Source organism: Calonectris borealis, chromosome 2 (assembly GCF_964195595.1).
Source record: "Calonectris borealis chromosome 2, bCalBor7.hap1.2, whole genome shotgun sequence".
NCBI classification, from domain to species: Eukaryota; Metazoa; Chordata; class Aves; order Procellariiformes; family Procellariidae; genus Calonectris; species Calonectris borealis.
This window is the reverse complement of record NC_134313.1, coordinates 161234372-161254265: the sequence shown is the minus strand read 5'-3', so window position 1 is coordinate 161254265 and position 19894 is coordinate 161234372. Positions and strand designations below refer to the sequence as shown.

General features: G+C 40.3%; 1 protein-coding gene and 1 long non-coding RNA gene across 4 annotated transcripts in view; one reads left to right on the top strand and one right to left on the bottom strand.

Annotated features, from left to right (window-relative positions):
• Positions 1-2604, bottom strand: LOC142078342 (uncharacterized). The gene is made up of 3 exons (XR_012672179.1): positions 2524-2604; positions 651-744; positions 1-329 (listed from the first exon to the last, which is right to left on the bottom strand). It is a non-coding gene; the product is annotated as an uncharacterized LOC142078342 (long non-coding RNA).
• A 326-nt stretch (positions 2605-2930) lies between these two features.
• Positions 2931-19894, top strand: part of DNAJB6 (DnaJ heat shock protein family (Hsp40) member B6) — a 63581-nt gene continuing 46617 nt past the window's right edge. For all 3 annotated transcript variants that reach the window (XM_075144136.1, XM_075144135.1, XM_075144137.1), the window contains exons 1-5: positions 2931-3054; positions 13077-13185; positions 14600-14709; positions 17430-17489; positions 17863-17973. In XM_075144136.1, the coding sequence (XP_075000237.1) occupies positions 13121-13185; positions 14600-14709; positions 17430-17489; positions 17863-17973 (346 nt within the window). In that variant the 5' untranslated portion in view covers positions 2931-3054; positions 13077-13120. The remainder of the gene's footprint in view (positions 3055-13076; positions 13186-14599; positions 14710-17429; positions 17490-17862; positions 17974-19894) is intronic.

Here is a 19894-nt window from a genome sequence, read left to right as displayed (position 1 = left end):
TGTTTTTGAAACTACTCTTTAATTTAGGAAGCTGATCAAAAGGGATAAAAATCTATAACTGTTAACCTTATTATAGATTCATCCTGTTAGTCTTGCCCTCCCCAAATAACTTGTAACCCACTTCTGTGCATGAAAAAATGCGTAGGATTAAACCTTGTCATGATGACTTCAGGTGGAACGCTTGGTCATTTACCAACAGGCGGAACTTGAACCACAGGTGGGAGGTAGAGACTTCTTCCTTCGGCAGGAGCTGAGCAGCCTGATGGACGCGGTGTTAGAGGCAGCCTCAGCCTGGAGTCTCTGGAGTTACTTCCCCCCACTCCTAAGACCTTGAGATAGAAATAGAAATCCTTCAGCTGCTACCTCTGTCCCGTTGTTTCCGAATGTCACCAAGTCCACAGAGGTCCAGCAGCACTCTGTGCCAGACTGAGCTCCCTCCTCCAGAGTCTGTAAGATCGGCTCCTGCCTGCGTGTGGTTCCAGAGCTGACCAAACCTCGTGCTTACGAGGTGGTGAAATCTCTCAGAACAGGAGCACTGGGGACAATCATGTAAGCAGCTCTGCAGAAGCCGACTCAGGTCTGGTGGGGACCAGCTGGGGTCACATTGTTTTACTACAGGAGTTTTGGGGATACTGACTTGGCTCGCTCACCTGCATCTCTGTAGTGTGTTCTTCAGCGTACCCCGCGGTACCCCTTCGGCCGGCTTTGCCATGTGCTGTATTTATTGCCATCCCCTGCCTTTCCCTGTAACCCACAGAACAGAAAATTAAATATCAAGTGCACAGTATAAACAAACTTAAAAAATTTAAATACTTCTTGTTATCGTTCAGTGTTAGATAATCCGAACTATCAAAGATAATAATTAAAAAAAAAAGGTGCCCCAATAAATGATATTTGTAATTGGTGGCTGTGCAAACCACCCATTCTGCGAAGTCTCAGGAAACGTCTTCATATCCCATTTCTAAGACAAAGACAAGCATAAACCAATTAAAATATATTTTGGAATTTTTAAAATAACTACATAATCTTTTGTTTCTTTCTATAACTTTGTTTGGAAACATTTATTTACATTCTCTGCGTTTTGCGTAGAATATGCCAAACCAGACCTCATACTGCTAGCCCTGCCCTCAGCTGTGAGCAAGGCACTTTACCTTCTCATACCTTACTTTCTCCAAGGGCAAACTTGGTCTCTACTCCTTCCCAAACATTATTCCTATATCTGAAGAGTGCTAATGGAGAGCTACGCAGTCTAGAGTCTGAACAGTGTTAGAAATATGGGCAAATTAATGTAATGCTATCACCTGTACAACAATTATGTTAAAGCAGCAGTGGTCCTGGTTGCATTGATGTCGACAGTGTTGCAATTTCAACCCTGTAATTCCGTGCGGAGTTACGCTTTTTTGCCACTGTTCTGCTTGTGTGGATAAATAGAACATTTTATGGTTGGCATCCATCGTACCATAACTTTAATATAAAATCTACTATGTAAACAATTAAAGCAAAGTAACTGCCTCATGTGCTACTTCCAGCTTGTTTGCTGCAGGTGAGGTTTTTAAAAGAGTGAAGACTTTTTGTACTTTGTTCTCACCTGTTGTCCATTATGAAAGGTTGAGGAAAAAACTCTTTATTGCCACATCAAGAAATGTTTAAAGCGTTAAATCAAAATTTTGTATGATCTCCTCCCAAACTACACAGTACTGACCCGCTGCTTGCCTTTGCACTTGCTAGGCTGGGAATCTTCTGAGGTTTGCAACCGTACCTTTTAGAAAGAGCCAGTCTAACCTATGCGTCTTCTTTCTTTTTTCCAAATGGATCAGCAGCCTGGACTTCACAGCTACTTGCTGATGAGCAACTAATAATGGTGCTAGGTGTCTCTTTGATCTAATTTTAAAGACTTGTTTCCATGACCACAATTTAGTATCAAATCTCATGGAACAATATTTCTTTTGAAGCTTTTATTTCCCCCAAAGCACCAAGCCTATACTTTTCTTAGGGTTGTCCTACTCCTTGCCTTGCCGATTTGTATTAGGTTCTCCTCTGTCTTACTCCAAGCTTGCTTTTTTCTTTTTGAACTGATCCCTCTCCCACATAAACACCTCCAAAATAATGAGTAGCCTTTTAATTGACTTTATTTGGGGAGCACACATTTTAGGTGTGGAAGCTCTCTAATTTCACCTTGGTCATGCATAAATCAATGCCTCCTCCAACTTCTTAAATGAAGGGCAAGAAATATAATTTTACCGCCATTTAAATCATGGATAAAGTCCAAATTTTTAAAATAGAACAGTAACTTGGCTGCTTATTCTTTGCTCTCAGCCATGACGCTCAGAAAACCACATACTCAGATGTAACCCCGGGGATGCTCACACACAGACAGGGCAGGGAGTCTCCACCGGCGCCAGCTGGAGCGCGGCGGCTCGGGCCTCCAGAGGATTACGCGTGAGGTTACAATTTTCGAGACCTAAATAAAGATGCACACGGGGGGAGGAATTTTGTCTTCTCACTTCTCGCAGCCAAACTCACCTATTCAAAGAGTGGGGGTTTTTAATTACTGGTTTTTTCTTCTCCTTCCTCCCCCGCAGCACACCTGGGCATCACCTCCCCCCTCAGAGACAGCAGGGCGGCTTGCCACCCAACCGCCTCCCCCGGGCAGGGAGAAGGGCGGTGCTGCAGAGGAAACCGGCGCCGGGGAAGGCGGTTCCCCGCCCGCGGCAGCCGGGCGCAGGCAGGCGGCTGCCTCCGCCGGGGGCCGGCCCGGGGCCGGCGGCGGCTGCGTGACAGGGAAGCCGCCGGCCCTCGGGGCCAGAAGCCCCGCCCCCGCTGCAGCGCCGCCGGCCGCCGGCAGGGGGCGGGCTCTGCTCGCGCGCGGCGGGGCGGCCGGGCAGCCGTGGGGGCAGCACGCCGTTCGAGAAACTTCCGGAAACAGCCGGGCGGAAGTGACGTCGCGCGTTGACGGAGCTTCCTGTTTGCGGCTGAGGCGAGCCGCCGCTGTTGCCGTTGTCCCGGGCTGCTGGCGGGGAGGGTGGCGGCCGCGCTGCGGAGGCACCGGGGCGGGTGAGTGAGGGGGGCCAGGCTGCCCGGAGCGGGCCTCGCCCCATTCGGCCGTGTGAGGGGAAGGGGGGGAGCGGGCGGGAGCGGGCGCCGGTCTCCGGGCCAGGCCTCGGATCTTAGCAACAGTGTCGCTGGTAACGGGGCCTGCCGGCGCGGCTTGGTGGAGGCCTGGGCCGGCGCCGCCATGCTGCGCGCTGGAGGAGCGGCGGTGCGGCGTCCCCCGCGGGGAGCCGAGGTGCCACCTGCCTCGGGGTTTTCTCCCCAGCCGCTGGGGAGGTGCGTGGCGGCGGCCGGAGCGGGGCTTGCGTGGGGCGCGCAGGGGAGCGGAGCGGGCGGCGAGGAACTCTGGCACGTGGGGGCGGGCGGTCAGGGAGCCGCCCCCGGGCGCAGTGGCTGCCTTGGGCTTATCCCGTAACTCGCAGCGGAGGAGATACAGCTTGGGATCCCCGGGCCGTGCGAGCCCAGATCGGATTTGTCTCTTGTTTGCCGGAAGCAGAGAAGGCCTAGGGGAAAAAAAAATCCACGTTTCCATTTCTGCTTGCAGTGGTTTCAGTTACAAGAAGGTGAGGGAGAGCCCGAGTTTCCCCTTTGCTCTTGAATGTCTTGAACAGACCTTTTACTTAAAGACCTTTTCTTCGCAGCGTACTTTTTTGGTATGCTTCTAAACTAAACGTGCTTTTTCTTTCCCCGATACAAGTGGTTTAGTTAAATTCTGTTCTGCGTTTTTTAACTCGGAGTAGGGTCAGTAGTAAGATTTGTTGTGGGTGAAGGCGGTAGTGGTCAGGTGTTTTGAACTCGCTGTTGCCAGGTTCCAAGCCGAGTTGAAAATTGTCACTGGCAGGTAAGGAACATAGTTTGTCGTCCGTGTTTGCTGGACTTCTGAGAGGGCTGCGAGTTGGGAAGAGAAGTTATTTATGACCAGTGTTCCTGTTTCTGGCAACATTTTATGCTGTGTTACAGTTTTCCTGTCAGAGCTCTCGTGGGCTGCTGAAAACCTGTGCTGCGGGCTTGAGCCGTTCTAATGAAGGCATTGGAAAAGATTATTCAAAATACTGAGCAAATTTGTTTTGAATTCTGATAATAATAAACTGCTTGTTTGTTTGGTTCTCATTTGGACACAGTAACATCATAGAAGCTAAATTTATAACAATGCTAATGGTCAAGCTTGTGACATTGCATAGTCAATCACTGATCAAGCCCTGAGTTTTTAGGATATAAAGTGTCAAAAAGTGATAAGAACAAGGTGTTGACACAGAGGGAACAGCTGGAATGAAACTAGGCTCTGCTCCTCTGGTCCTCTGAGGTTGCAGTTACTGGTGCCTGCTGACCTTAATTTTTGTTTACTCTTTGGAGATCCTCGTATTCTAGTTAGGAGGGATTTTATGTTCAGCTGATGATCAAGAGTCTGGTGGTTGAAGTACCATTTAGTTTGCTGGATTATGTTGTCGAAGGAGATTTGTTTGGATCATTGAGTAAATGTATTTACAGATCTTGTCTCTGTGCTTACTTTTTTGTGTTTTTTTTTTTTTTTATTTTAAACAACCGAAATGCTAACTAGTGCACAGTACTGGTCTAACTTTGTTTCCCCCTCTTGGCTCTCATGCTGCCTTTTCAGTGGAGGACAAGAGACCGGTCGAAATGGAAGTCAATTCAGGATTAAATTTTCTTAAATAATCTCAGACATTGGAGGAGAAGTTGAAATTGCTACTTTTACTGGCAGTACTGTTTAAACTGCAATGTTAAATTTCTCTATCTGTAAACTACAAAGTTCCCCTTGTTCTCCATCAGATTTGTCTTTTTAGCACTTGTGCGTTCTGACTACAGCACATTCTTACCAAAACAGCTTTTCTCTCTGGTATTTTTTTCTGTCTTTCCTAGATTGATGCAGTTTGCTAATTTATCTTGGCTGGCCTTTGGGAGAAAGCATGCAAGACTTCGCTTTTGTGTAATACAGAATTTTTAGTTGGAGAGATAATGTGTTTTGCTATTTATTTTTTTAATAGATATATAAATTTCTCTACCAGTCTTTCATCCACTAGAAGTTTTGGAGTGTACATGGAGAGAGCAAACAACCTACGTTAACTCATCATCTCAATAACAAGGATATATGAGTTCCTAATAGTATTTGGACTCTGCTGAGGAAAGAAATACCTGTTTTTTGTTTTGTTTTTTTTTTTTTAAACTGTAAAACTTTCAGGATTCCCGCATCGGTACATCTGTGCTTAACGCATTGGCGCAGTTAGGTCCTTGAGCTGAGGTCGTGCAGGATGAGGGTGATGACTGTGTTTTACTGTGAGTCCAGAGGCCTTGAAGTTCTAGCCTGGAATTGACTGAAATGTCACACCAGGTTGAACGGACTGAGTGCAGCCACCCGTGTTAGCTGTGTTCTTCTCTTGTGCTGCTGGCTATAGAGGATCGTGCGTCTCGATCATGTCAATACACTGGACTTCCAGAGTTGAGCAGACCATCTGTTTCTTACTGTATAAATAATGATGTTTTGAAGGGAATGTATTGCCTTAATTTTCAACTTAGTTGTGTTTAATATTCTAGAATTTTGCTCCTTAAGCAGGAAGTGCTCCGTTTCTCCAATAGCATTTATGAAGAACCTTGTCAGCTGTGTCCTGAAAACATTTTCTTTCAACAGCTTTTCCTTTGTCTTGATTTATTCAAGGAATGGAAGGATTAGTGAGAAATTACTTAGCTTTGTCACAACTTGTTGGATCCTATATATGATGATTGTTTATTTCAAGATAGATTTAAATTAAACCTGTGGTTGATGATATTAGTAGGTTTAAATTGTATTTTCTTTGCTTTTGAATGAAATACTACATTTGAATTGATGTTAGAGTTTTCTTAAGTTTAGACTTAATGAAAGCATTATTCTGCTTCCGTTTACTTAGCTGCTAGGGAAGAAATAATTCATGTGTATGAATTTCACTCCTACAGTTACTAGTTGCAGGTTTCATTTATGTTTCCTATTTGTTCTGAATAAGTACTGAAATCCCACTGATATTAGTGAGGACTCAGCAATTAACAAGGATCTTAAAGCTCATAATAAGTCTGAAGCCATTCACAGCTATATTGCAGCCAGTTTTTCTTAAAACTTTAATTCTTTTGATTAGAAGAAATTCTTTTCTGTCTTAAAATGTAATCTGAATCTATGACAGCCTGTCATTGTTGTTCTGAAAAAGAAATGGGCGTTTGCTATAATGGAACTTTTTTTTTTTTGCTGGTTGGCTTAAGTAAAATTATCATGACTCCAAAAACTACTTCAGGGGAAGTGTGTAGAAGCTTTAAACTATTTTCTTTTCCCTAAAGGATCATCTGGTTGCATGTGATTATTTGGCTGAAACTTTCTGGACCCAATCTTGCCAGTTGAGGCTTTCACTGTTTTTAATAGCTTAATCAAACACAGATCGTACATTTTTAAAAACGAGTTAGAAATATTTTTACTTGTATAAAAGAGCCTTTTATGGTTAGTTTTAGGAGGGTGCCAGTGTTCCAGACATTTGTATGACACAATTCCAAATTTGGACACCTGAGTTGTTGTGTTTTGGAAAAATGCCCCTTTGCTATAAGGAGAGATCGTGAATAAGTACCCCTTGATTTAAGGCATGCTCATAGATCAGACAGATAAGCAGTAGAGTATCGGCCAAGGGTGTGAGGGTAGCCTACTCACTGATCTACTTCCTTTTCCAGTTTTTGTTAGCTAGTTTACGTTTCTTTCACAGAGGAAGATTTTCGATTTCTTCTGTTGCCATTTTTGGTAGGTTAATTGGTTTTTAATGGTTTCGTACTTGTTGCCCTCTACAGGCTTTCCATGTGCCAGGCAGTAATAACAGACAGGAAAGTCCTGTAGTTGTTGCCACAGTTGTCCTGTAGTTGTTGCGTCTTGCTCCCCTTGGGGAGGAGAGGAGTGGACAGGGATCTTTGTAACTTCTTGCCTTGAGGGGTGAGGGAGCCTTGTACAGGTGGCTCTTTTTTCGTTGTGGTGGGTTTTTGTTGTTGTGTTTTGGTTTTTTTTCTAGACAGAACTTGAACTGCAAGGTAAAGCAGTCAGCCTAGCTACCTTTTCCCCTGTATGAACTGCATCCTCTCGTATAATAATCACTGTATTCAAATCACTCTGTTTTCTAACATAGAAACAGGATGTTTGGTGTAAACATGGGATTAAACTAAGCTTTTTGGAATGTTCATTTTATTAGATTCATCTCATGAGGATGCTGTGGTAGTATTAACGTAATGAGTATAAACATAGCTGTTTAAGTACATTTTAGTAACTTTAATTACATGGTAAATATAAATATTTCCATGAAACAATAAATTTCAGGAATCTGTGAAGTTAAACTGTGACGGCTTTTCTAGGATTAGGTAAGTAGAAGTTAAAAGTACTGAGGTTTTTAATATATCTTAGACTGTAGCACACTGTGCATATATCAGTGGGAAGAAGAATTTAATGTTGGTGCATTGTTTAAATGCATTTGTCAGATTAATTAGTCATAAACTTCATACAGGTTTTCTTGCTCTCTATTATTGCACTCATCAGAATTAAAGTAACTTTCTTTTGATTCCTTAGCATTCTTAAACTTACTTTTACAAAGATTTTCTGGTACACGGTGTGGGCGTTCTTATGTTAGCACTTGTACAGCACTAGCACAGTGGACCTTTGCTAGTACAGCCAAGAGGCTGCTCATGGTCTCAGCTCAGTTACATATGGCACATCCCAGATACCGTTGCTAGAACTGGCAAAGATCTCTTCATTTTATTTGGGGTTTGGCCAAGGTTTTGGGACTTGTATAGCTTCCTGTGTTGCTGAGCTGTACGAGGTAAAATGCATTTGATTGTTGCCTGAGTGGTGTTCCGCTCTGAAGAGTTGTGGTGTGAGATTTGTCTTTTTTTGGCTAGGGCGTAGGATGACACCAGAAGGCAGTTTCTGTAACCAGTACCTGTGTTAAAGGCAGTGACCTCTTCAAGCCAGTGAGAACTCCTTGAGCCACTGGTACAGGTGTGTCTTGGAAGCCTTGGTAAATAGTTAGTGCTTTATGGTTGATCTTTATTTACCCTTCTTTTAGATGGGTAACTTGGAGAGATACAGGCAAGTAATTACAATTCATGGATTGCATTTGGAATCTCTAGCTTGTGAGCAAATGAAGTAACTGAACTTCATCTGAAGTTTGTTACTTTAAGACTGAAAATATTTGTATACGTCTCTGAATTTACTGTACTGTAAATAATAAAAAGCTTAGCAAAGGTGTCTTAGCTATATAAAAATCAAATTAAGAAATACTAGAAAACATCAAAAATGTGTGTGTTGCTTGGTATTCTTTGTATGGCCCTGGATCCACAACAGTATTAATGCTACTGTAGTCTTGTTCATACTTTGAAGAAGTGTAAAATTTCGTCAGGTCCAGCAGACTTACTGCTTTCTAATAAAACTCTTGGAATGTGAAAAATAATATTTTTTTAAATCATAGGTTGCAATTCCCAAAGGTCCTCGAGCGTGTGCATCTATTAACATACCAGAGACATCTCTAAATTGCTCAGTTGCTGTTGAGTAGGTCACACGCAAGCTCAAGCTGAACTGGGTTTCAGAACAGGGTATTTATTCTTCCTGTGTTGCCGGCAGGATGCAATCCTTTAGATAGGTTCACAGAAAGCAGGCAGGTGCTAGGAATTGGGTGGCTGTGTGACTTGCACGGGGTGTTGATGACTGGCTGCCGCTGTGAATTGCGTGAATCAGGAATTTGGAACTCCATCTCCCTCTGCGCAGGTGACTGCACTAGTCACTAAGCTTGAGCTATTCTGGCATCTTTCAGGACTCTCTGTGCTGCCCCATTGCTTCATGGCCAGAAATAGATAACTTTTTCTGCAAAGGTCATGTGCCCCTTGCTGTCTGAATTCCCTCCTGACTGATTTAAGAATTTCTTCTTTGGATACCTTCCTCCTCTCCGTATTTAGTTGGGGGTGCTGCTTTGTCATCCCGGCTGGTTGTGCATCTGATTACTTTTTTTTCCTTCTCTTTTCTTTGTCATCTGATCTTTTAAAAGTTTATAGCCGTCTACATATCTATCTTCTGTAGTTCTTCTCATGATTTTTATGTAGCTGAGAACTTTGCTGTAAAGAGAATTATGAGCCGGCTTTCAAGATAACTCTAAACTGATCTAGCTTTGGGCTGTGCTGGAAGAGGGAGGTCTCAAGCCTGGTCATGTACTCCTATCAGTTGCCTTGAATCAGTATGAGCATTCATGGCTTCTGCTCAGTAAGTCAGAGCAAAGCTGACTTCTCCTGTGATGACTGAGAAATCTATAAGCTATGGAAACTTTTGGTTCACATAAACATGTGGATGTTTGATTTGTAAGCTGTGGAAACTTTTGGTTCACATAAACATTTGGATGTTTGATTTGTTCGTGCTCCAAAGAAGGAGTTAGAGTAGCTGGTAGCATCCTGTAAACATAGTGCAATTATGAACACAATTAACTGTAGATTTTTGCAAGCAAACACGAAGGCTGTGAAACAACTTCTTTCATCTGGAGTTTTTTTACTTGTTTTTTCTTCTGAGACTTTGAAGATTTTCTGTGGTTGGAGGCGGGAAATTAGCTAATGTCGGCTGGCTTCCTTGTGGCTTTGGAAAAAAAAAAACCTCTTGAGTGCCTAGTTAATGAGCCTTGCTTGTATATTTGGAGACAAATTGTTTGGCAGATCTGGGGTTGGAAGAAGATTTTTGTTGTGTCATTTTGGATAGGACAGTTGAGTATTTTTGGTTTTCATTTTGCAGGAAGGTATATGGTTTGCTTCTTTGAAACATATAAGCATTTTCACCATGCAGATTCCTACTAGCCTTAAAATGACTGTGTGTGGTTTTTTTTTTTTTGATCGGCCGTTTTCTGTTTTAAGTTGGTGATGGTTGTTTTCTTAAGTGAATATTTTAAATATTTTTTCCCTTGGAACGATTGGAGACAGAGGTCTTCTCTAGTTTGTGAGTGTTGGGTTGGGATTTTTTTTGTTTGTTTTTGTGTGGTGGTGGGTTTCTTTGTTTTGTGTTTTTTTTTTTGTTTTCATTGTCTTACTGGATGTTGAGCCAAAATCCAAGTATTTTTAAGAGGCTAAATATTAGCTGATGATGTTTCCTGTTTTTGCATGTTTTGCTTAAGCTGGACAAAAAAGGTGTAGATGAATTTTCTTCACACCAGAAAAAAGTTCCTATGGTACCTAAAATTGTAGCAGTGTGGTTTATGCTTTATGGTAACTAGCAGATAGAAATAATGATTAATCCGAGATGAACTCTTACTGTCACCTGAACGTTTGATTAAGAGAAGGAGAATATAAACAGTTTGTTTTCTTTAGAGAGCTGCTGGCTTGTCTTAATTCCAGACTTTATATTAGTGGCAAGTAAAACCGAACAATAACACACTCACAAAAGATAGAATATGCAAGCCCCAGACATTTATTTGAAACAAATAATTCCTCTGTTCTTGGAGGAGTTGCTTTTTAGGGTCAAAGTAATCTATTAAGAGCTGGTCATGTTCCCTCAGCACTCATTTTTGGTCCCAACTTCAGGCTTCTGTTATTTAGGATATATTGCTGTATGTATTGAGTCTGAACCTACAACACTGCAGCACTGTTTTTAAACAAACAGCTAAAGTGTTTAAAGAAATATATGTTAAAATCAATATGACTACCAGTGTGGACAAAGTTCTCTAGGAAAAGATGTGATTTATTTTTTACATCTAAGTTGCTTTTCCTACCTGCTTATTCTAGCTAGAAGCTTGAGTTTTGAATTTTCCCTTTAAGATGTCTGCCTAAATTGAGAGGAGTGCTAATGCAAGTCTTGTATTTAAGAAAAAAAGGAGAATATGGAAAAAACACTTATCAGTATAGCATGTGCTCTTATGTGTTGTGGCTTCCTGCTGTTAGCTCACTGGTTTTAGGCTAGTATCTCTTGTTAGGAGGGGCTCAGACCTCTAGCCTTAAGCTTGACTCATACTTGATTTCCCCCTCCCCCCCCGATTTCTTTCTGTAAACTGTATGTTCCATATATGCTATTACTCATAAGGATTGGCTACAGGATTTGATAATATACTTAACCCATGCTAACCTTGCTCTTCACCTGTGTGTTCATAGAGCTATTCTTCTAATCATTGTTTGGGAAACAGCAAAACTAGCAAGGCTAGTTGATAGCAAATACTCTGGGATATTTTTGGTAACCTATATGTTTACATATTGAACCCTGCCATTACTATATTAGTATTGGCATTCTTAATGGTCATTTTAATGCATGTCTCCCAAGTTTCCTTGGTGTGGGTCGCAGTATTAACTATACCCGTACTATTTTTTTCAGTGTGGAGGTTTCTTCAAAGGGCAAAGTCAATTAGAGGTCTGTTTACCTGCTACGCTTTAATTTTGTAAGTGTTTGTGGGACTGTATGGTTAACCAGATTGCTAAAACCACCCAAGTTTTAAAAACATGTAGCTCCTCCAATACATTTGCTGCTGTAAGTCGTTTGGAGGGGGGAGGTAGCGTGGCAGAGTATCTCTTAAACTGGTTTTGCCATTTGAGGAAATGTGTGTGTAACCACATCCCTAATTAAAGTTAATTAAGCCTTAACCTCCAACAGCAATGTATTTTGAAGATGTACCAATTTATTTCAAAAGGAAGTCTCTTTAATGTTTATATCCCAGGATGTTGAAAGATAGATGTAATACTAGTACAATAAATTAATTTCAGAATATTTTACTGGGCTGTATCATGCTTGATTCTGTCAGCATTTATGTGAAAGAACATGAAAATGAGACTTTGCCTGGCCTGAAATGAAAAACACTGAATGACTTGAAGGGGGGGAAAAAAGTGATTTCAATGAATTTTTGTTCTTGATGCATGGGATAAGAAAATGTGACTAATACATTGCTGTATTGTTATGTTCTAAGTATATTTGGGTGGCTTTGCCTGCAACGAGTTGATAACTTATTGAAAAGGTCAGTGTTGCCTTCTTCATAAAACTTGAAACGAACCAGAAGCAGTGGTAGGACGGAAAGGTGGTTGGAAGTTTTGCCAGAATGGAGACTTGTTACAGTGGTGGGGAGAAGAAGCCTTTGCATGAAGAGATGAAATGTTCTTGAAATTTTTAGAAAGATTCTTTAATCTTAGTGGTCATTTAGTTGAAGTAATGGTTAGTATAACTGTTCCTTGTAACTATTCTCTAATATTGACAAGAAACTTCAGTATTTAAATTGAGTAGGGCAAATACTTTTTCTTTTAACTTGTAGGTTTCTTAGGACTCTTGTGAAAACTTTATTCTCTTATACTAAGAAACACAAGGTACTTGCTTTGGTTGGTTAACCTTGCAGTTTGAGCAATCTTGCCTGGCTATGTACTTTATGTTGGTAAACATACAGGAAGTACATGGAATTCGTTAGCTTTGGCAATATGTGAATTTTCTGTCAAGGTTTGAGTACAAGAAAGGCTTATTGGAAACTATAGGTGGAATTTTAGATTTCTAAGACCTGCACGTTACTTTTTTGAAGGGAGCATCTCAGTGGAAATAATGTTCTGAATAGTAGATGTGAAAGATGTGGTCCTTTGTTTATGCTCATGTTTATGCTCTGTGCTTAAGACATGACGTAAGTGTCAGAGATGACATGAAGTGAACATGATACGTAGTTTCTTTTGCGTTCAGAGTTATTAATCTATCTATCAAAATGGTGATGTATTGTACATACTCTTCTTAATATACTGATTAAATCTTTTCAGTCTAATTTGTTTCAGGAACCTGCTGTTTACCTATGTCTCTGTGCACTGTGTTTCAGTGGGATTAAAGAACATAAACAAAAATCAGAATCAAAGTAATTGTTTGATCTGCCAACCTAAAATAAAGCGTTTTTATTTTTTGGTGTTTGGAACATTTGAATTTCTAAAAACAAGTAGCGCTCTCAGATCAGGTTTGGTACTAGAAGATACGAGGCTCCTACCTGACTCTTGTGCAGTAGCATTACTGGACAAGCTTCGTTTACAAGTTCTTGTTGTTACAGGACTTGAAAGACTCAGCTGTTGTTAACAAGACAACTACTGAAACATGGTGGATTACTATGAAGTTCTGGGAGTGCAAAAGCATGCCTCAGCAGAAGACATTAAAAAAGCGTAAGTATCACTAGTGTATATATATGAGATATGTATTTTAAGGAACAAATATAATCACATGGTTTCTGGATTCTCACTTTGTTGTCAATGCTAGGATGAGTAGTAATCGGAGGTGATATCTTCGCTAACAGAGAAATATTAAGTGTTCTGAAGAAAAAGCGTTTGCTCGTTTTTATGAAATTGGGAGAAGAATCCTGACTACTGCTAAAGTGAAAATGCTGTCAGTCACTAGTTTTTGATCACTGTTAAATACATTTCTGTACAAGTGTGCCTCCAAACTTGATATGGTGGGCAGTGACAGCCCCTTCTTCTGTGGCTGAATTGCAGTAACTAGTCTTCCCCTCCATTTGCAGAGGTGCTTTTTCAAAGTTATTAAGTATTTGGCACACTGCTTTCTTGGATGCTAGCTCTTTCTTAACATGAGGTCTGGTTTCTGTGCTTAGATTTTGATGGACTGAATATCTGCTACTATTAAAAAAAACACCCCACTGTTTAAATTAGGGGTGTTCAAAGGAATTAAATACAGTTCTCTGTTTAGATTTACTGTTCATGTACTGTTTACTTTTCAACAAACAATTGGGAGGAAACACTGCTGTAATACAGGTTTCTAGTATACTAAAACTGTTTGACAATAAATTGCACTTTCAAGTGACCTGGAAATACTGTGTTTCTCTCTTGTCTTCTCGAAGGCACCAGAGCTTGCTTAATGAAATTGCACTAGTGTGTGGAAGTTTGATTTATGTTTTTTTTTTCCCCTTGTTCTTTTGCAAATTCCTGCATATACAACTTTGGCAAGTGAAGTGTTTGAACTGTGATCTTGTGACTCCGTGTAAAACACTCCAAATCAACCTAAGTGCAAGCTTAGCTTTGCACCTCTGAACACTTTGCCTAAAATATTTCATTTGAGGATAGGAATTATGTGCAGGTGTAGCAGTCAAAGAAGCCACTGATGTTAGGATGCTGCCACAGTTTGGTATCAGGGTACTCTGGGAGCATTATCATCTTTGACTGTACGAGAAGAGTACTCTTGATGCTTCCCGTGGTTGGTTGTAGTATTGAATAATTACGGAGCTCTAAGGAGAAGCCCATAGGAGAAATGTTACGGAATGTTTTGCTTAGACCTGCCAGATGTTGATCATCAGAAATGCACACAAATAATCTCAAAATAACTAAAGAACCCCAAACCCACTTTTTTGTGTTTTTTTTTTTTTTTTTTTTTTTAAGCAAATCTGAGTAGGTAGTTCTTTGTGTACCTGCAGAATCTGTTGGTACTGGTCTAGACGCAAGATACAAAGCACTGGGGAATTTCTAAATAGTTTAATCCCTGACAACTTGTTTGAAACATTTTGTGTTTATCTGTATAGCATATTCCTTCATTTCAGAGTAAAATATCCTTTGTTTTCCTTCCATTTAGGTACCGTAAATTGGCATTAAAATGGCACCCTGATAAAAATCCAGACAATAAAGAAGAGGCAGAACGACAATTTAAACAAGTAGCTGAGGCCTATGAAGTTTTGTCAGATGGTAGGTATTTTAAAAGGGCTCTTGAACTGCAGGCGTCTAGTCTGAGTATCAGGCTGAAAATGCTGATGTATGATGCTTTAAAGGGATATTGTAACTTTGGTTTACCATCCAACTCAACTACTTCCTTTTCAAAAGAAAGGAGCGAAAAAGAAGCTTGCAGATAAGACAGAAAATGCAGAAATTTTGAACCAAAAATTTCAGGACCTCTCTAGATGAATAACCAAAGCAGTTTCCTTCTAGAAATTGAAATCCTATGTTTGCCAGGCCCTCTTCAGAAATGTCTGAAGACATATCTGTAAATACCAATATTCATTTTATCTTGGGAGGTAAGGCCAATGTCACCATCAGTATAGGGGAATTATTGTGTTTATCTGATAAAAATCAGGCTAGACAAACTTTGAAGTATCTACTGCTGGGCCTACTGCTTCTAGTTCTTGTAACAGGAAATTAATCTTGACAAAGCTCAAGCATACTGTAAACCTTGCTGAAAATTTGGATTGTGTTTGCGTGAATTCTGTAAATTCAGTCAACTGTGATATGGAGGAGAGTGTTTATTTTGAATTGTTCTGAAACAGTTGCTTAGCCTGACCCATGTGGTGCAAGAATTCAACTTATAGTTCACCCATACCTTTTTGGTTGAAAAGTATCATTAACTTTTGCTAGTGTTGTGGCAAAAGCAGTCTGAAGTCATAACAAAGTGATTTAAGCTACTTTGATTATTTTCCCCTGTAATTGACTGCAGCTGTCTATATGCTATTTCTGAAGTGTCCTTGATTTCACCTGAGACCAGTGAGCATGGGAAAGCTATATTTAAAGCACTAGCAGCATCTAGATTACCTTTCAGAGTTTGGCCTGGTTTATCAAGCAGCAGTCCTGTACACCCTGTTTCTTTGGTTGGTTTTGATACTTAATTGACATGGGAGAAAGAGAACTTAATTTATGGGCAGTTCATTGTATACTTGTCTTCTAGAGTAATTTAACCTTCTTAAAGCAAATTTTTTGAGCAAGATAAAAATGGATACTGGTCTGTTTGTTATACAGTTCTTCAGAAACAGTACACTGCTAGAATTTTAGAACATCTTCTAAAATGCTGCCTGGTTTTGGATCTAGACCAAATCCTAAGTTACTGGTGTCTTAACAATCATTTGTGCAGCAGGGGTATTTGAATCCTGAGCTCTGTGGTTGAGAGGCAATCAACTGTTCTGCAGACTTAATGAAATTTTCTGACACCATTAGAGGCTTGAATGAAGACAGATTTTTGGCAGAAGAATAGTTTTATAAGGGGTTACATAAGCAAAGAATACTGAAATTGGGTGATCATATAACACACTTCCCTTGTGGTTTCAAGAACGTTATCTTTTTCAAAATGAACTTCGGGCTTTGTGAGCCCTCAGGTTTTCCCCGCTGTTTCCTGCCCCTTCTGACAGTTTGTCTACCTAACTGCTTTGGTCTTTTTACATTGGTGGGTAGGTTAACCTCCTTTCTTTAAAAATTGCTTTCTAGAAAGGCAATATGGGTAATGTACCAAGCTTTGCTGGGGATAGGTGTGTGTGTGGGGGGAACCTACTGCAAGTTTCCATTAGTTGGAGGTGATGACCAGTATATAAAATTTTAATTTCTGTTAGTCAGAAGTATTTTACTTTTCAACGGCTGTTTGAGGTAACTGCATGTTCTTTCAGTGATGCTATTTAAATTTCAAAAACATCTTTCACTGAAGAGATTCCAGTGGGAATAGCATGTTAATATTAAGAGTCTAAAATTGATGCCCTGACTGGTTTTTGACTATTGCTTCCACACCAGTGCAAGCAAAATAACCTGACTATCTGCCTCTTTAAGCTCTTCAAGTTCCCTTCCAGTACCACCAGTGCAGTCTGATGTAGTAATGTAGAGTTAATTTTTCTCCCCTTTCTAATGGATACTGGAAGGCTGGTCTGCAGTGAAATTAAGAAAAAGCCATTCCATGCCTTCTAAAATAATAGAGAGCAAGCGGTTTGAGTGAAATTGTTCCATGCCATTTTTTTAACATCACTTCATTCCCCTTTATTAAACTAGAAGTGGTTATAATTAATTTGAGGGGTTTTGCAGTCACTCATACAAACACTGTCCTTCCGTTCTCATAACTCTGTCCCAATGGACTTGTCTTGTGCAATAAAAGGAAAAGAGGCAATGGTCAAGATTTGCAACAAGGGAAATTCCAGTTCGATAGGAGGAAGAGAATGCTTACAATGAGAATGCTTGAGCACTGGGACTGTTTTCCAGAGAGACTGTGAAATCTTCTTTTCTTGCATGAGATCAGGGCTTTATCCAGGCAAGTTTTGACCCACTTTGAGATTAGACTTGTTTGGAGGAGAAGGTTGAATTCCAGAGGTTCTTTACAACCTAAAGCTTTCCATGGTACCTATGTAAAGATGAAGACTGCAGTATTCTTTTTAAAGGCAAACTTCCCTATGAAGTTTGTCTTTATACCAGAATTTTTTCTGATACATCTGGATCTGAGCTTCTGCAACTAAATGGTAATAAGTCTAAAGTTTAGTACCTGTTCTTTCTGAACCTAAATTGCTTTGGCAATCCTCAACAAAAATGTTCAACAGTTACATGCCAGAACTTTCTTAAGTAAACTAGCTTTGAGAAGCTGAGAATACCATTTAAGTCTTTTTTTGTTTTTTTTTTCCAAATTAATGTGCCTATTTACTGACATGATGTACAACTTCTCTTTGTAGCTAAAAAACGTGACATTTATGACAGATACGGAAAAGAAGGCTTAATAAATGGAGGCGGAGGTATGTTGACAACTAGCAGTTCTTTGCTTTCTGTATTCTGGTGGAAAGCCATTTTCTGCAGCTTTCTTTTTAAGACAGGAACCTGGAAATGCCTGTACTAAGGCCTAAAATATAATATTCTGAAAATGGAAATTACAGTTGTTTTTACAATTTTTCTAGTTGTTGTAAAAGGTGTTACTGATACCTGGAAACAGAGAAAAGAGAATTAATTATAAAAAGTATTGTATGTACTTAACTTGAATGATAACTGAAAGGGAAAGAGAAATTTTAGAAATGTGTTGATATTTTTAAATGATTCAAATACCATATAGGCCTGAACTTTCTTGTTAGTAAGAATGTGTGAGGGTAATTGAAATTTAACTTCTTTTTGCAGGTGGAAATCATCACGGTAATCCGTTTGAATTTGGATTTACATTCCGTAACCCAGAAGATGTCTTTAGGGAGTTTTTTGGTGGAAGGGACCCCTTTTCATTTGACTTCTTTGGTAAGTAATCTGCTGGTTTTAGTTATGTGTATCCAAAGTGTGGCTAAAACTTTACTCTTGCAAAACAAACATAGCTAATGCAGCTTTGTTAGAAATAGCTCCAGTGGAGGTAAACAATTGGTATTTTGTATTATATTTAAAATGTTTGTTTCCTACCTGTTTCTTCTTGGTTGATTTGATAGCACAAAACAGATATGGCTTGCCAATTCATGTTTTGTTGGAAGGCCTGGTTTAAAAAAATATAAAATCGTGGCTGCTATGTCTCTTTAGGTTGGAAGGAACTAGCATTTAACAGAAAAAGTATACACTGGAATTCCCTCTCGAAGATTTGACTGGATGAACTTAGTCTATTGAATTTGATCTCTAAATAATACAGCTTTGAGAGCTTCTGAACTGGACAGGTTAACTGTAACTCTTACAACATCACTTTCAGTGTGAACTTGCATCATAGCAGGACTGATTTTCGTGTATCAAGATAAGAACAGCTGCATACATAATCTAGACACTACCAAATTCATGTCACGTGTTTGCTTGTGGGATAGAGCCCCTAAAGGCTCAGATAACTTAAATAGTTCTTGAAGCCTGGATGCTGCATGTAGTTAAAGGAAGCAATATGTGATAAAGTTGTCAAAGTAATCTTTTTACCATAGCGCTGACGGTCTTTTGGCTTGTGATGTTGCTCGCTCTAGTGTATTGAAAGTCTTTTCAGAGGTGCTGGTGTTCTTACTCAGTCTCTCTGTGTATGTTCTGCTGCATAAAATGCTGACCTATAAAGCGGAACAGGTCCTGTGTTCAGTATTTACTTAGAGAAAGTAAAAAGTTCCATATTGAAAGCTGCAAAAAGTGTACTGGAAAAACAAAGCTCTTTTCCTATTCAGTGCCTTGATATTGATTAATCTGTATAGTAATGTATGTAGATGTTTTAATATTTTTAAAGGTAATTTTTTATCTTTGCTGGCAGCATTAAAGGGCTAATTCAGCTCAGATTTTAATTATATCTTTCTCTAGTTTGCTATTCAGGGATCATCAGTTGTTGGATGACTCTAATGAAGGATTAGAAAAGGGGTTGAAGGGCTAGAGGTTGAGTTCAGTAGAACGTTAGTTGATGAATTAGATGAGTAGCTAGAGGAAGAATCTCGTAGAGGATAAGCAGCAGAACTTGAGCAGTTAGATCCAGTGGAAATCAGCCAAAGTAGTAAAGGGCAGATTGGAGGAAGCATCTAGCAAAATACTGATGAGTGAAATGGAGGCTGAACTGTGAAGGTGCAACTTCTTCACTGCCCGCAGTAGAAGAAGAATCTTAAGGAATACTAGATGAGGATTTCAGTTTAGATGAGATGAATGATCTCAGCACTGGTTAGGTCATATCTGTTGTGCTGTGTTCAGTTCTGAGCTCCGCAGTACAAGAAACAGAGCTACTGGATAGAGTCCAGCGGAGGGCCACTGAGACAGTTAAGGGGCTGAAGCTTCTCTCGCATGAGGAAAAGGCTGAGAGAATTGCTGGAATTGTACAGTTTAGAGAAGGCTCGGGGTGAGGGTCTCGTCAATGTGTATGTGAAGGGAGAGTGTAAAGAAGGTGGAGCCAGGCTGTTGTCAGTGGTGCCCAGTGGCAGGACAAGAGGCAGTGGGCACAAATGGAATTACAGGAGGTTCTGCCTGAACTTAAGGTAACACTTTTCTACTGTGAGGGTGACTGAGCGTTGGAGCAGGTTGCCGGTAGAGGTTGTGGAATCTCCATGTTTGGAGATACTCAGAAGCCATCTGGACGTGGTTCTGGGCAGCCCGCTCTAGGTGGCCCTGCTTGAGCAGGGAATTGGACCAGATGACCTCCAGAGGTCCCTGCCAACCTCAACGATTTTGTGATTGAGTGGTAGAAAACCTAGAAAAATCTGAGCTAGATGTTGAGTAGGAAGCTACTAAG